Raw genomic sequence first — 14,558 nt, 5'->3', positions numbered from 1 at the left:
TGCTCACAGTCAAGGTTCATCTGCATATTACAGATTTCAGAGCTTCCCTGGGAGGGTGACACTAAATGACAAACACACCAATTCAAACCAATGTGAACAATCAATCTCTGATTTGTGTTACAACAACAACAAAAAGATTTTAAAAATATGTCACACTTCTCTGAAATGAAAAGATCAATCAAACATTTAGTAGTTATTTAGGTAGAATGTTTTCCCTGTGTTTTCCTCTAAGAGTTTCATAGTATCTGATCTTACATTTAGATTTTCAATCCACTTTGAGTTTATTTTTGTATATAGTATTAGGGAGTGTTCTAATTTTATTCTTTTATACATAGCTGTCCAGTTTTCCCATCACCACTTACTGAAGAGACCGCCTCTTCTCCATTGTATATTCTTGGCTCCTTTGTGATAGATTAGGTGACCACAGGTGTGTGAGTTCAACTCTGGGCTCTCCAGCCTGTTCCATTGATGTATATTTCTGTTTTTGTGCCAGTGCCATACCATCTTGATTACTCTAGCTCTGTACTGAACTGGACAAAAAGTTCATTAAATTTTTCCATAAAATCTTATTTAACAAACTTTTTGGCCAACTCAATAATATATTCTGAAGTCAGGGAACCTAATTTCTCCAGCTTTGTTTTTCTTTCTTAGGACTGCTTTGCCTACTGGGGTCTTTGTGTTTTCATTAAAACTGTAAAATTTTTGGCTCTAATTTTATGAAAAATGCCATTGGTAACTTTACAGGGATTCTACTGAATCTGTAAGTTCTTTGGGTAGTATAGTTGTTTTCACAATATTGTTTCTTCCAATCCAAGAACATGGTATATCACTCCCTCTGTTTTGCGTTATCTTTGATTTCTTTTGTCAGTATCTTATAGTTTTGAGTACAGGTCTTCTGCCTCCTTAGGTAGGTTTATTTCTAGGTATTTTATCCTTTTTGTTGCAAAGGTAAATGAGATTGTTTTCTCAATTTACCTTTCTGATCTTTCATTGTTAATGTATAGGAATACTCATTCTTACTTTTTAAAAGTAAAAGACTGTGTCAGGTTCTAGCAGCAATTAGAAGCCTGTGTATTGCTTAGAAGTCTAGGGTTTCTTCCATCAGTAAAATTGATTTGTAAAATGAGTGCAAATATACAAAATAATTTGTATTAAAATACAAACTGACAGCAACTTAATAGTCAATTTTTTTTTTCATGCAAGGGTGAAGAAATTCAGTGAAGTAGGGCAAGGAAAGACATGACACAAATAACAGAAAATTCTCTAGAAATGAACCTACTCATATAAAAGCTGAGCAGATGTTTCAGGGTTCTGTTACCTGCATTAATGCTATAGCATTAAAATGACATGATTGCCAATAAATAATCACCAATTCTGACTATATAATTAACCTTTATAAACACTTTCCTATGAAACATCTACATTTTATTAGTATGATCTTGTTTACATCTTTTAGTTAATAAGGAAAAACTATTATTTTCTCCACTTAGTAGATGTTTCCTAGACCAGAGGAAGAAAATGAATATTGGAGTATAATGGAGTCATTAATTCACTAGGTCACTAGTAGAATTTGATCCCACAATTTTAACATCTAATTGAGTACTCTGTTAAGGACAAGATAAGGTATCTATTTGTTCAGGGTTCTAGGGACATAGCTAAAATGAAAACATGTCTCATTATATTATTGATTTTCATCGTCATCAATACACACATTTTTAAGTGCGCCCATGTCATCAGTGTTTTCCTAGGAGGTAAACAAAGTCAATGAAACTTATACGTTCCCCTTAATTATCTGCAATGCTCTAAATGTAAACACACAGATACTGATGCTAACAAGTTAATTATAGTTACTATTAATAAATTACCTCTTCTAAGGCGTTCCACAGTTCATTATCCGTATGCTCATTAAAGGGATCCAGATTTTTCCTCATTGTTCCAGTGAATAAAACAGGTTCCTAAATACTCCAAAATAGTCAATGTTATTACTTTAAACTATTTTCTTTTTTTCCCAATGTGTACAGAATGTCAGAATTTAAATACAAAAACATCTAAATTCATTATTTATAATGAAGCTGCAAATGTATGTTTACAAAATAGTATCTCTAAAATAATTTTCCATCATACAAAGTGTACTACAAAATATCTTCTGAATTATTGAACACTAACAGAAGAAAGTGCTGAAGAAGTTTTTTCATCTTAAGGAAAAAACTGAAGATAAAGGAAGATTTGATTAAAAACAAAAATTCCTGGTAATAAATATCTGCTTAAACACATACACAAACTGAGGAAATAATTACATGAGAAACTTAACATCAAGATCTACATAAATTAACTTTCAGTCCTGGAGTGACTGGGAAATACCAACAACATGATTAGTAGAGGTTTGTGCCTTAAATCAAACCATTAAATATTTACACATTAGCACTGAAGAATAAACTAGGCTATTTTCTCCATTGGTCAGACTGTCTTCTAGGATCTGGAATCTCTCCACATGTGTGAAATGAATATCCCCACATGTGCAAGGGGAACGTCAGCTCCTGGAGTCTGCAGCACCTCTGTCCGTGGAGAGATCTCTGATTCTGCATCAGGTGGCCCCACATTCTCTCACCTGTGTGTCAGGATGACCTGCATCACAGAACCTCGTTACTATCTGCAAGGCCAGAAGGACCTGAAACCCACTGTGACCTGTGTCATGATACTTTAATTTAAATAGTTCTTCCTATTCATCTGCTTCAGGAGGAGCCACAAGTAAATTACTCTGGAAATATAAGCCTCCTCTTGGCTTCAAGAGAGAATACTGACATAAACTCATGTAGGCCATTTATATTTTCTTCTGGAAGGTTCTAGTAAGCCAGGTCATAAGAATATGGACAGCAGTGAAGAGCCCAACAGGCTCATTTCAGTGAAGGGGGCAGAAAAAGGGGAGGCACACGTGTGGAACAAGAGGACATCTGACTCTTCCACAAGTGCCCGGAACTGCTTGGAATCACCACGTTCAAATCCCGCCTGGCCTTGGGGCTGGACTTTCCTCCTCACTTCACAAAAACCTGAGAGGAACCGAAGAAGACAGACATTTCTTTTGCCTAGTCATGAAGAGGAATGATATCCAGGAAGCCTTCCAAACCTTCCTTCATTATGGTCTCAGTTTTAAGTTTGGTGAGAGAGAAATGAATACAGAAAACTCAGGGTGTGCCACCAAAAAAAAGAGAGGTATCCTGGAGCAAATCCATAAATAAAAAGACATTATAAAGGGAGATTTATTCATACAAAGTTGATTAAGTGGCCAATATGCTTCCAAAGCACTGAAAATCACTAGTCATACAATATTTCAGAATGAGTACTGAACTGAACTAAAAAATCTCGAGACCCAAATTTAAGGTTTCCCTTAAAACTCTTGAATTCAGGATCAAAGACTAAGGAACTATCTAAACAATGGTAAGCGTTCATTGTCAGGGGAATAACCATCATTCTACTTCAGATTTTTATAAAAACTTGTTACTGTTTGTAATTATCAACCCTAAGGTTCCCATGTGCAGGTGATTTCTCATCCTTCAGCTGTCTCCATGAGGTTTACACAAGTGAGGTTGCCAGGTGAGGGGAGGCTGGTCCCCAATATTCTTCCTCCTTCCCTTCTCCATCTCCCCTCCATTTTCCAAGTCCTTTCAAGTAAGCAGGCTACTCCCTGCATATAATCTCAATCTCTGTTCTTTCTGGGGGACATATTTAGCTACTTAAGATTCTGAGCACAAATAACACAAATATTTCAGCTACCTGTTGTGTTTAAGGAAAATTTTTAAGAACTTTCATTTTAGCTTATTCTTGAAATTTTAAACAGAAGTTCAGGAGCACCTTCTTAAGAACACAGTATTCATCTCTGAACATTCCCCCCAGGGCTGATGGTCTATGTCCCCCCTTCCCTGTCTCTGCTCCTACCCAGGTCCTTGTTACCATCACATCTCCCCCAGTTCTGACCTGTTCATGGGGGGTCAGCAGTGATGGGGATGAGCCTGGGAGAAAGAGAGACTATGATGGAAGCTCCGTGCTGCTTCCAGGATCACAGGGACCAGGGATCCAGGGAAGATGGTGTGGGTATGGCTCAGCTAAGAGAGGCAACTCAAAGAAACAGCATTGGGCTCCCCCTCTGCAGAGACTGCTCTCGGCTTCCTAAGTTCCCGACAATGGGGTGTTGAGACACAAGCCTCACTGCTTCCTAATCATTTGGGGGGAAGAGGAATGTAAGTTTTTGCACTTAAACAAGTAAATTCAAGTAACCAAACTAACAGATGTTCTCCACCTCTACAGCTAGCAAGACGCTGTAAAGACAAAGGGCTCTTGGTTGGGGAGGGATAACATTTTGAGAATCTTCTCCTGACACATATCAGCCCATGACATACAAGTGCATAAACCCATTTCTAAACTGATATTTCCAAAGGAGGAACAGATCAATAGGAGTAGTATCTGCCGGGACCAGCCGGCAAAATGAACAAGTCCCGACCGCAAACACACGGAAGCCTGAGGGAAAAAAAAGATGATAGTAAAGGATGGGGTCGAGAGGGCTGAATGCTCTTTAGGCAAGTCAGCAATTTTATTGAGTAGAACAGCTACCTTTATACTAGTACAAGCAGAAAACATAATTCATAAAAAATGCCATCTGGTGTCTGTCACATCAATACAATTCTTTGTTTTAAGTGATTGCAGAAGCTTACATCCTGTTTTTGGCATTCCCAAAATAAACTACTAAGTGAAGGTCACTACTACATTTTTCTCAAGGAAGAACAAAGGAGGCCCAGCAAATATTTTACTACTTTATCATGGGGTGGCGGGACAGGGAATGGCCTCTTTCAAGGCCTTTTCCCAGGGCCTATTTGGGCTTTGAGCAGGCCGGCTCCCCGCAAGTATCTTCTGGTTTTGCTTTATCCTTATTCACTCTTGCTATGGTTTTGGGAGTCCTTTCAAGTGGGATGGTAGGAAAAATGGGGAAAATATCAGATGAGTACAACACAGCTGAAAATTGATGTTTTTGAACTGTCGCATTGGAGAAAATTCTTGAGAGTCCCTTGGACTACAAGGAGATCAAACCAGTCAATCCTAAATTGCAGGAAATCAACCCTGCATATTCACTGGAAGGACTGATGTTGAAGCTGAAGCTTCAATACTTTGGCTATCTGATGTGAAGAACTGATTCACTGGAAAAGACCCTGATGCTGGGGAAGACTGAAGGCAGGAGGAGAAGGGGGTGGTTGAATGGCATCACCGACTCGATGGACATGAGTTTGAACAAGCTCCAGGAGTTGGTGATGGACAGGGAATCCTGGGGTGCTACAGCCCATGGGGTCACAAAGAGTCGAACATGACTGAGAAGTGGACAAGTGGAGACTGGAGAGTGTAGGTCTCTGTCATATGACCTGTACTTTGGAGTTTACTCTGCTGCGATGGGAGTCTTTGGAGATAAAACTGAAACTCTTCACTATACAATAGGATAATCTCCCAGTGACTCAGTTTTTAAATCTGTCAGATAAGGATAACAACAATTTGTGAGGATTAAGCAGTAAATAGTGGAATAAGAAACTAAAATGTGTTAATGATTCCATAAACATTAGGAATTATTATTAATACTCATGTAACCTAGTCAGGGACTGTAACAAGCACTAGAGGAACAGAAATGAGAGGTATAGGCCCTGTTCTCAAAGTGAGAAAGAAAATAGTCAAGAGTTCGGGGAAGCCTGAGAAAAAGGCTGGAGGTCTTGGTTGGGGATTGGAAAGAAAGAGTGTGCATAATGTGATGGTCAGGAAAGAAGTTGGTGGGAGGAAAGCCAGAAGTAAAAATACAAAAAATTTTAGTCTGATTTCTTGATCTTGGTAGAAAATATTAGATACATTTCTCTGTTGTGCTTTTCCCCAAAATTCCTATTGTGTTTGTTTGTTTGTTTTCTGTTTCTTTGCTTTACTATTCATATTTATGTAAACAATTTAGTTTTTATTATTAAAAGATAAATATAAAGAAAATCACCAAAGAACATGAACACATAAACAGAAATTAAAGAGTAAAGTCATTTCAGAAGGTGTTACTCTTTTTACTTAAGTAGAAATAATACCCAAAAGGCAGGTGCCCTGATTCTTAAGACTAGTAACAGTTCCTGATGACTGAACATTCCTAAGAATAAGACATGGGCACAAACATTATCTCACTAAGTTACATCTTCACCACAAATCTGTGGGTCAGTGATTTCCAGACTGGGTTTAAGGATGAGAATGTTGAAGCTTGGCAGCCAAGTGACATCAATGAGGCCCCACGGTCGATGAGGCAGAGCAGGAATAAACTGTGGGTCACACTGACACTTGGTCTACACTCTTAAGCATTCTAGCCTGTCTGCCTCCTGAATGGCTTCCTGGGAATCTTTTTTACACATTGCAAGTTTTCTCCAGATTCTTTCTCTTTAATGAACCAACATGCACCTTGGAGACAAAGGCATATACAGTGGAATCTACATGGATACAAAGCTTAGCACTATTCTGTAAACATGCTCTCTGGAGTGTGTACTTAGAACATGCTCAAAGGAAGGATGGAAACCAACAGAACAGAAACAAAACATGCTGATGTCAAGGCATGTTTACGTTTTTGCTCAGATGTGCTTCCAAACATTGTTGGCAAAGCCAAGAATCATCTAATGTTATTTATTTACAGAGTTATTTTATGTACACAAGCATATAACTTTATCCTGTTAAGAAGCATTAAAAAGAATGCAGGGCATGTTTCTAAAGCTTTGCATCCAAGGATATGAAAGGACTTTACAGAAATGCCCTTTATTTCTACTAACGAATCTCACATGGCCATTTCAGAGATGAGTACCATCAAAACATAAAAACTTGGGAATTTAAGCCCATTTATTTTCTATTGTAACCATAAGTCATAAATCTAATAGCCAGAAGAGATCATTAAACATGAGGACTGAATGTGCTAGAAAATTATTTCCATTTTTCCTGAAAGGGATACCTTTGAAAAAAAATTTTTAATTGTGATAAAATATACATAAAATTTGCTAGATTAACCACTTGAAGTGCACAGTTCAGTGGTGTTAAATACATTCACATTGTTGTACAGCCATCACCACCACCCAGCCATAGATCTTTCATCTTGAAGAACTGAAACTCTGTACTCATTAAACAACAACTCCCCTCACCTGGCCACACCTGGCACCCACCATTCTATATCCTGTATCCATGAATTTGCTACTCTAGGTAACTCCTATTAGTAGAATCATACAGTATTTGTCCTTTGTAAATGACTTATTTCACTTAGCTTAATTTTCTCAAGGCTCATCTGTGCTGTAGCATGCTTCAGAATTTTCTTTTTGTTTTAAGGCTGAGTAATATTCTACTGTAAGTATATGCACCACATTTTGTTTGTCGATCCATCTGTCAATGGACCCTTGGGCGCCTCCACCTTTTTGCTGTTGAGAATAATGCTGCTATAACATGCATGTTCCAGTATCTCTTCAAGACCTTTCTTCCAATTTTTGGGGGTTTATACTCTAAAGTAGAATTGCTAGGTCATAAGCCAATTCCATCATTAACTCTTCAGAGCAACCAGCAAATTGATTTCCATAGTAACTGCACTATGTTACATTCCTATCAGCAATGAACAAGGATTCTAATTTTTCTACATCCTTGCCAATACTTATCATTTTCTTTTTTTCTCTCCATTTTCTTTGATAGCAGACATCTTAAGGGGTTTGAGGTGGCATTTCACTAGAGTCTGAAAAGAATATCTTGGTTTTAAAATTACTTAGAGTAATTCCAGGTATTTTTGAGGTCATGGGTAGGTAGCATCAATTATACCCAAGTCCACATTCACCTTCCTTTGGGTGCCATGTTGTACATGGTTCCTGATAAATAGGTATTTCAGGACACATTATACCCACATTCCAGGAAGCACATTTGCCTGGCTTGTTCTGTCTCATCTCCTCTCTGTTTCTCATCTCAAGAGGGTGTTTTCCTGAGCTTCCTTTGATGGGCAGATGATTACTAAGTATAGAAATAAAAACTCAAATTTTTTTAATCAGCAAGTCTGTTAAAGCAGAGGGCAGGATGATAGATGAGGACACAAGATCTAGGTTGCCCTTGGCTATATACCTGGAGGATAGAAATTTCTCAGTAAATATCACAGAATTATGTTGAGTGAATGAACCACAAGGAATGACAGGAGTGTCTACCCATGCATATAATCCAGTCTCCAAAACTCTCCCTGAAAGTTATACTTCTTTATGAAGAAGAAGAAAAGAGAATAGAATCAGAGCCCAGGAAGAGATGGCCAACTCAACACTCCACCATCACAGCAGGCACATATGGGTCTACATGAAGCACTTTACACTCATTGACATATTTTGTCCTCACAACAGATTGAGGGGGTGACCCTTTATTTACCTTGTAAGACAGAGAGACCCAAGGTACACAGAGACAGAATTCTGAATCCCCTGCTCTTCCTCACCATTCTGTATTGCCTCTCTGGTGAAAATTATTCATTAATGACTAAATTTTCAAAGTCTCTCCAAAGCATCTATATATCCTATAATTCTCAAGGCCTCACTATTTCACAGAAAGTTATCTAAGGACATAATCACTTTTTAAAAGATGTCCTCCATTTCCCACAGCAAAATTACATCTTTAAGACACTTGTTAATAAAATTCATGTTTCCCTATAGGAACCTCTCAAGCGTAAGCAAACACTTATCTTTCTGTTCTCAGAATTATGTGATTATCAGTAGATAACATCATGGAAACTGAGGAAGTCTGAGTCCAGAAATCTTATCTCAGTAAGTTATTAAATCACATGCACACAAAGCTAACAAATGAACAACAACCAAAAAAAAAAAAAACCAAAACCTGGTATCCGATAAAAGTGTCTGTTGAAAATACCTGCTGCTAAATACATGCTCTATTGAGAAAAAAAGGATCAACTCATTCACTTAACTTGAAAAGACTGATAAAATTAAAAAACACTTAAACCTTAGACGCCTTATAAAAAGAGCATGTGAGAGGGCTCTGCAATGCATACCTGAGGTGCAACTGATATTTTCTTCCTTAAATCATGAAGTCCAATATTGGTTGTCAAGATGTCATCAATATAAATGTCACCTTCAGGTTCTGACAATCTAAAAAGGGCAGCAATGAGGGAACTTTTTCCAGCTCCTGTTCTTCCCACGATGCCATACTGTAAAGAGACCCAGGGGGATGAAGAATTAACAGGATGCACAAACCCCAGGATAACCCTGATTGTTGAAGATGAATTTTAAAAGTTCTATTATATGTAAGGAATAGACTATAAGTTTCTCAAGCAAGGCCCTGCTGATATTTTGGACCCATAATTCATTATTGAGGGTCAGGGACCTGTCCTGAATATTGTAGGATAATTAACAGTACCCATGAACCCACTAGATACCAGATGCAACCCCCAAAATTGTGGCAACCAAAAATGACAGAAATTCACAAATGTCCCTGATTGAGACCACAATCATCCCAAGAATACACACTACAAACTATAGTGACTTTCATGCCTTCTAAAAGTGTCAGGCAATTTTATTCAGATTTCCTTGATTAAATGTTTAATATGCAGAAAGTTTTTGTTTTCTATAATTATCACATAGCATCCATTATGTGGTATGTTAAAGGGGGAGACATGTATGTGTATGTGGTGTATATGTGTGTGTGTGTATGTAACTAACATTCGTAAATAAACAAAGAAGATAACTTAAAAAAAATAACCTGACTGCAGTGAAAAACCAGCAGTCTCCTAAGTGGTCCATAAGAAGTCAGCTTTTAAATTAGTTTTATTCCTACTCCCTGTGTAATTTGACCTTGAGAATTATATGGGTAATTTTATAGAGATATCAACAAGTCAAGTCAGAAGTATAATACACAAACAAGTACTCACTTTCTCAGGGATATGTTCTTTATTTAAGAGGAATTATTCTTCAGCAAAAAAAAAAAAATGAAATCACTTCCTGATAATAAATATCTTAATTATATTTTATCTTGAAAGGAAACATCTTCAAATATAAAATGCAGGTCTCAGTCTTGACAGACAGAGGCTAGTAGACAAAATGTACATAATGAGATTAACAACAACACAAATAATATTTGCTATTCACATGGGACCTTTCATCAGAGCAAATCAAAAGGCATTTTATTAATACATTAATACTTCAAACTGAACCTTGCAAAAACACATGTCAAGTGTCAGTCTATTTAATAAAACCAAAGCACAGAGAAACTAAGTGCACTAACAGTAAGATTAAAGAATCAATACAATGTAGATAAAATGCTGGTGGTTGGTGGTTTAGTCACTAAGTTATATCTGACTATTGCAACCCATGGATTGTAGCCTGCCAGGCTCCTCTGTCCATGGGATTCTCCAGGCAAGAATACTGTAGTGGGTTGCCATTTCCTTTTCCTAGGTAAAATGTCAATGGGTAATAAACCACATTCAAATATACATGCAGAAACTGGCCTTTTTTACCAATGAATTTTTAAGTAAAGAAAGCATTAGACGATCAGTCATGTACAAGTCTTTGCCACCCCATGGACTGTAACTTCCAGGCTCCTCTGTCCGTGGAATTCTCCAGGCAAGAATACTAGAGTGGGTTGCCATTTCCTACTCCAGGGGATCTTCCTGACCCAGGGATGGAACCCAAGTCTCCTGCCTTGCAGGCAGATTTTCTACCTTCTGAGGTAGCTCAACTGCAAATTCTCCAAAGGAAGCTCTCCAAGAGATGATTTATCTCTATTGAAAATCTGGAATTGATGACAGTGTAAGATATGCTTGGATCATTTGCGTCACTGACTCAATGGACATGAGTTTGGGTACACTCTGGGAGTTGGAGATGGACAGGGAGGCCTGGCATGCTGTGGTTCGTGGGTCGCAAAGAGTCAGACACGACTGAGCGACTGAACTGAACTGAACTGAACTGAATGTTTAAAAACTCATGGCTTTAAAAAAAGAACTAAATCCTTCTGAGCAATATAACCAGAATGTTTAGAACTTTTCAGGTTTTTCTGATTTGAAAACCTCTGAAGTTTCACATCTTAGTTTGTCAAATCAATCATGGCATTTCAAAAAAGAATTTATCTTTATAGAGATTAAACATAAGAAAAGTGGGTTCAGCTAGTTTTATTATCTTATAAAGATAATACCATGAATATAAGAAAGTGGAGAAAACTACTAGACCATTCAGGTATGACCTAAATCAAATCCCTTATGACTATACAGTGGAAGTGAGAAATAGATTTAAGGGACTAGATCTGACAGACAGAGTGCCTGATGAACTATGGACGGAGGTTTGTGACATTGTACAGGAGACAGGAATCAAGACCAGCCCCAAGAAAAAGAAATGCAAAAGGCAACATGGCTGTTTGAGGAGGCCTTACAAATTCCTGTGAAAAGAAGGGAAGTGAAAAGCAAAGGAGAAAAAGAAAGATATACCCATTTGAATGCAGAGTTCCAAAGAATAGCAAGGAGAGATAAGAAAGCCTTCTTTACTGATCAATGCAAATAAATAGAAGAAAACAATAGAATGGGAAAGACTAGAGATCTCTTCAAGAAAATTAGAGATACGAAGGAAACATTTCATGCAAAGATGGGCTCAATAAAGAACAGAAATTGTATGGACCTAACAGAATCAGAAGATATTAAGAAGAGGTGGCAAGAATACACAGAAAAACTATACAAAAAAGATCTTCGTGACTCAGATATTCACTATGCTATGATCACTCACCTAGAGCCAGACATCCTGGATTGTGAAGTCAAGTGGGCCTTAGGAAGCATCGCTACTAACAAAGCTAGTGGAGGTGATGGAATTCCAGTTTAGCTACTTCAAATCCTGAAAGATGATGCTGTGAAAGTGCTGCACTCAATATGCCAGCAAATTTGGAAAACTCAGCAGTGGCCACAGGACTGGAAAAGGTCAGTTTTCATTCCAATTCCAAAGAAAGGCAATCCCAAAGAATGCTCAAACTACCACACAATTGCTCTCATCTCACATGCTACTAATGCTCAATATTCTCCAAGCCAGGCTTCAACAATATGTGAACCGAGAACTTCCAGATGTTCAAGCTGGATTTAGAAAAGGCATAGGAACCAGAGATCAAATTGCCAATATCCGCTGGATCATCAAAAAAGCAAGAGAGTTCCAGAAAAAAAACATCTATTTATGCTTTATTGACTACGCCAAAGCCTTCGACTGTGTGGATCACAATAAACTGTGGAAAATTCTGAAGGAGATGGGAATACCAGACCACTTGACCTGCCTCTTGAGAAACCTGTTTGCAGGTCAAGAAGCAACAGTTAGAACTGGACATGGAACAACAAACTGGTTCCAAATAGGAAAAGGAGTACATCAAGGCTGTATACTGTCACCCTGCTTATTTAACTTATATGCAGAGTACATCATGAGAAACACTGGGCTGGAAGAAGCACAAGCTGGAATCAAGATTGCTGGGAGAAATATCAATAACCTCAGATATGCAGATGACACCACCTTTATGGCAGAGAGTGAAGAAGAATTAAAGAGTCTCTTGATGAAAGTGAAAGAGGAGAGTGAAAAAGTTGGCTTAAAGCTCAACATTCAGAACACTAAGATGATGGCATCCGGTCCCATCACTTCATTTGAAATAGATGGGGAAACAGTGGCTGACTTTATTTTTCTGGGCTCCAAAATCACTTCAGATGGTGATTGCATCCATGAAATTAAAAGAGGCTTACTCCTTGGAAGGAAAGTTATGACCAACCTAGATAGCATATTAAAAAGCAGAGATATTACTTTGCCACCAAAGGTCTGTCTGGTCAAGGCTATGGTTTTTCCAGTGGTCATGTACGGATGTGAGAGTTGGACTATAAAGAAAGCTGAGTGCTGAAGAATTGATGCTTTTAAACTGTGGTGTTGGAGAAGAGTCTTGAGAGTCCCTTGGAGTGCAAGGAAATCCAACCAGTCCATCCTAAAGGAGATCAGTCCTGGATGTTCATTGGAAGGACTGATGTTGAAGCTGAAGCTCCAATACTTTGGCCACCTGATGCGAAGAGCTGATTCATTTGAAAAGACCCTGATGCTGGAAAAGATTTAGGGCAGGAGGAGAAGGGGACGACAGAGAATGAGATGGTTGGATGGCATCACTGACACAATGGACATGGGTCTGGGTGGATTCCCGGAGTTGGTGATGAACAGGGAGGCCTGGTGTGCTGCAGTTCATGGGGTCGCAAAGAGTCGGACACGACTGAGCGACTGAACTGAACTTATAAGATACTTTGTTATTGTTCAGTAGTGTCCGACTTGTCACAAGTCCATGTATTGCAAAAGGCTAGGTTTCCCTGTCCTTCACTATTTCCTGGAGGTTGCTCAAACTTATGTCCATTGAATCAGTGATACTACCCAATCACCTCATCCTCTGTCATCCCCTTCTCCTCCTTCCTTCAGTCTTTCTCAGAATCAGGGTCTTTTTCAATGAGTTGGCTCTTCATGTCAGGTGGCCAAAGTATTGGAGCTTTAGCATCAGTTCTTTCAATGAATATTCAGGACTGATTCCCTTTAGGACTGACTGGTTTGATCTCCTTGCTGTTCAAGGGACTCTCAAGAGTCTTCTCCAGCTCCCCAGTTCAAAAGTATGAATTCTTCAGTGCCCAGCCTTCTTTTTGACCCAACCCTTACAAATGTACATGACAACTGGTAAAACCATAGCTTTGATTATATGCACCTTTGTGGGCAAAGCAATGTCTCCACTTTTTAACATGCTGTCCAGGTTTTTCATAGCTTTTCTTCTAAGGAGCAGTTCAGTTCAGTCACTCAGTCATGTCCAACTCTTTGAGACCCCATGACCACAGCATGCCAGGCCTCCCTGTCCATTACCAACACCCAGAGTCTACCCAAACCCATGTCCATTGAGTTGGTGATGCAATCCAACCATCTCATCCTCTGTCATCCCCTTCTTCTCCTGCCCTCAATCTTTCCAAGGAGCAAGCATCTTCTAATTTCATGACTGCAGTCACCATCCACAGTGATTTTCGGAGCCTAAGAAAATAAAGTCTATCATTGTTTCCATTGTTTGCCCATCTATTTGACATGATCACCAGATGCCATGATCTTAGTTTTTTGCATGTTGAGTTTTAAGCCAGCTTTTTCACTCTCCTCTTTCACCTTCATTAAGAGGATCTTTAGTTCCTCTTTGCTTTCTGCCATTTGGGTTTTATCATCTGCTTATCTGAGGTTATTGATGTTTCTCCTGGCAGTCTTGATTCCAGCTTGTGCTTCATCCTGCCCAGCATTTCTCATGCTGTACTTTGCATGTAAGTTGAATAAGCAGAGTGACAATAAACAGCCTTGAGGTACTCCTTTCCCAATTTTGAACCAGTGCATTGCTCCATATCTGGTTCTAACTGTTGCTTCTTGATCTGCATACAGGCTTCTCAGGACATTTTGTACCTTATGTTAAACTCTAATTCATATAATATAGATGGGCCATTCCCTGCATACAGGCAGGTTGTGGTGTGTATATATGTGGATCATGTGTTC

At 38.6% G+C, this 14,558-nt stretch overlaps 1 protein-coding gene across 1 annotated transcript in view; it reads right to left on the bottom strand.

Moving 5' to 3' along the window:
• The window catches only part of LOC136144262 (ATP-binding cassette sub-family C member 4-like), a 160,309-nt gene that overhangs the window by 28,163 nt on the left and 117,588 nt on the right, over window positions 1–14,558 (bottom strand). Inside the window, exons 26-27 of the mRNA XM_065902011.1 lie at window positions 9,056–9,211; window positions 1,866–1,955 (exon numbers count right to left, since the gene is read on the bottom strand). Of these exons, the coding sequence (XP_065758083.1) occupies window positions 1,866–1,955; window positions 9,056–9,211 (246 nt within the window). The remainder of the gene's footprint in view (window positions 1–1,865; window positions 1,956–9,055; window positions 9,212–14,558) is intronic.

This window comes from Muntiacus reevesi, chromosome 11 (assembly GCF_963930625.1).
Source record: "Muntiacus reevesi chromosome 11, mMunRee1.1, whole genome shotgun sequence".
Lineage (NCBI taxonomy): Eukaryota > Metazoa > Chordata > Mammalia > Artiodactyla > Cervidae > Muntiacus > Muntiacus reevesi.
Note: the sequence above shows the minus strand (reverse complement) of the source record. Positions and strands in the feature narration are given on the sequence as shown.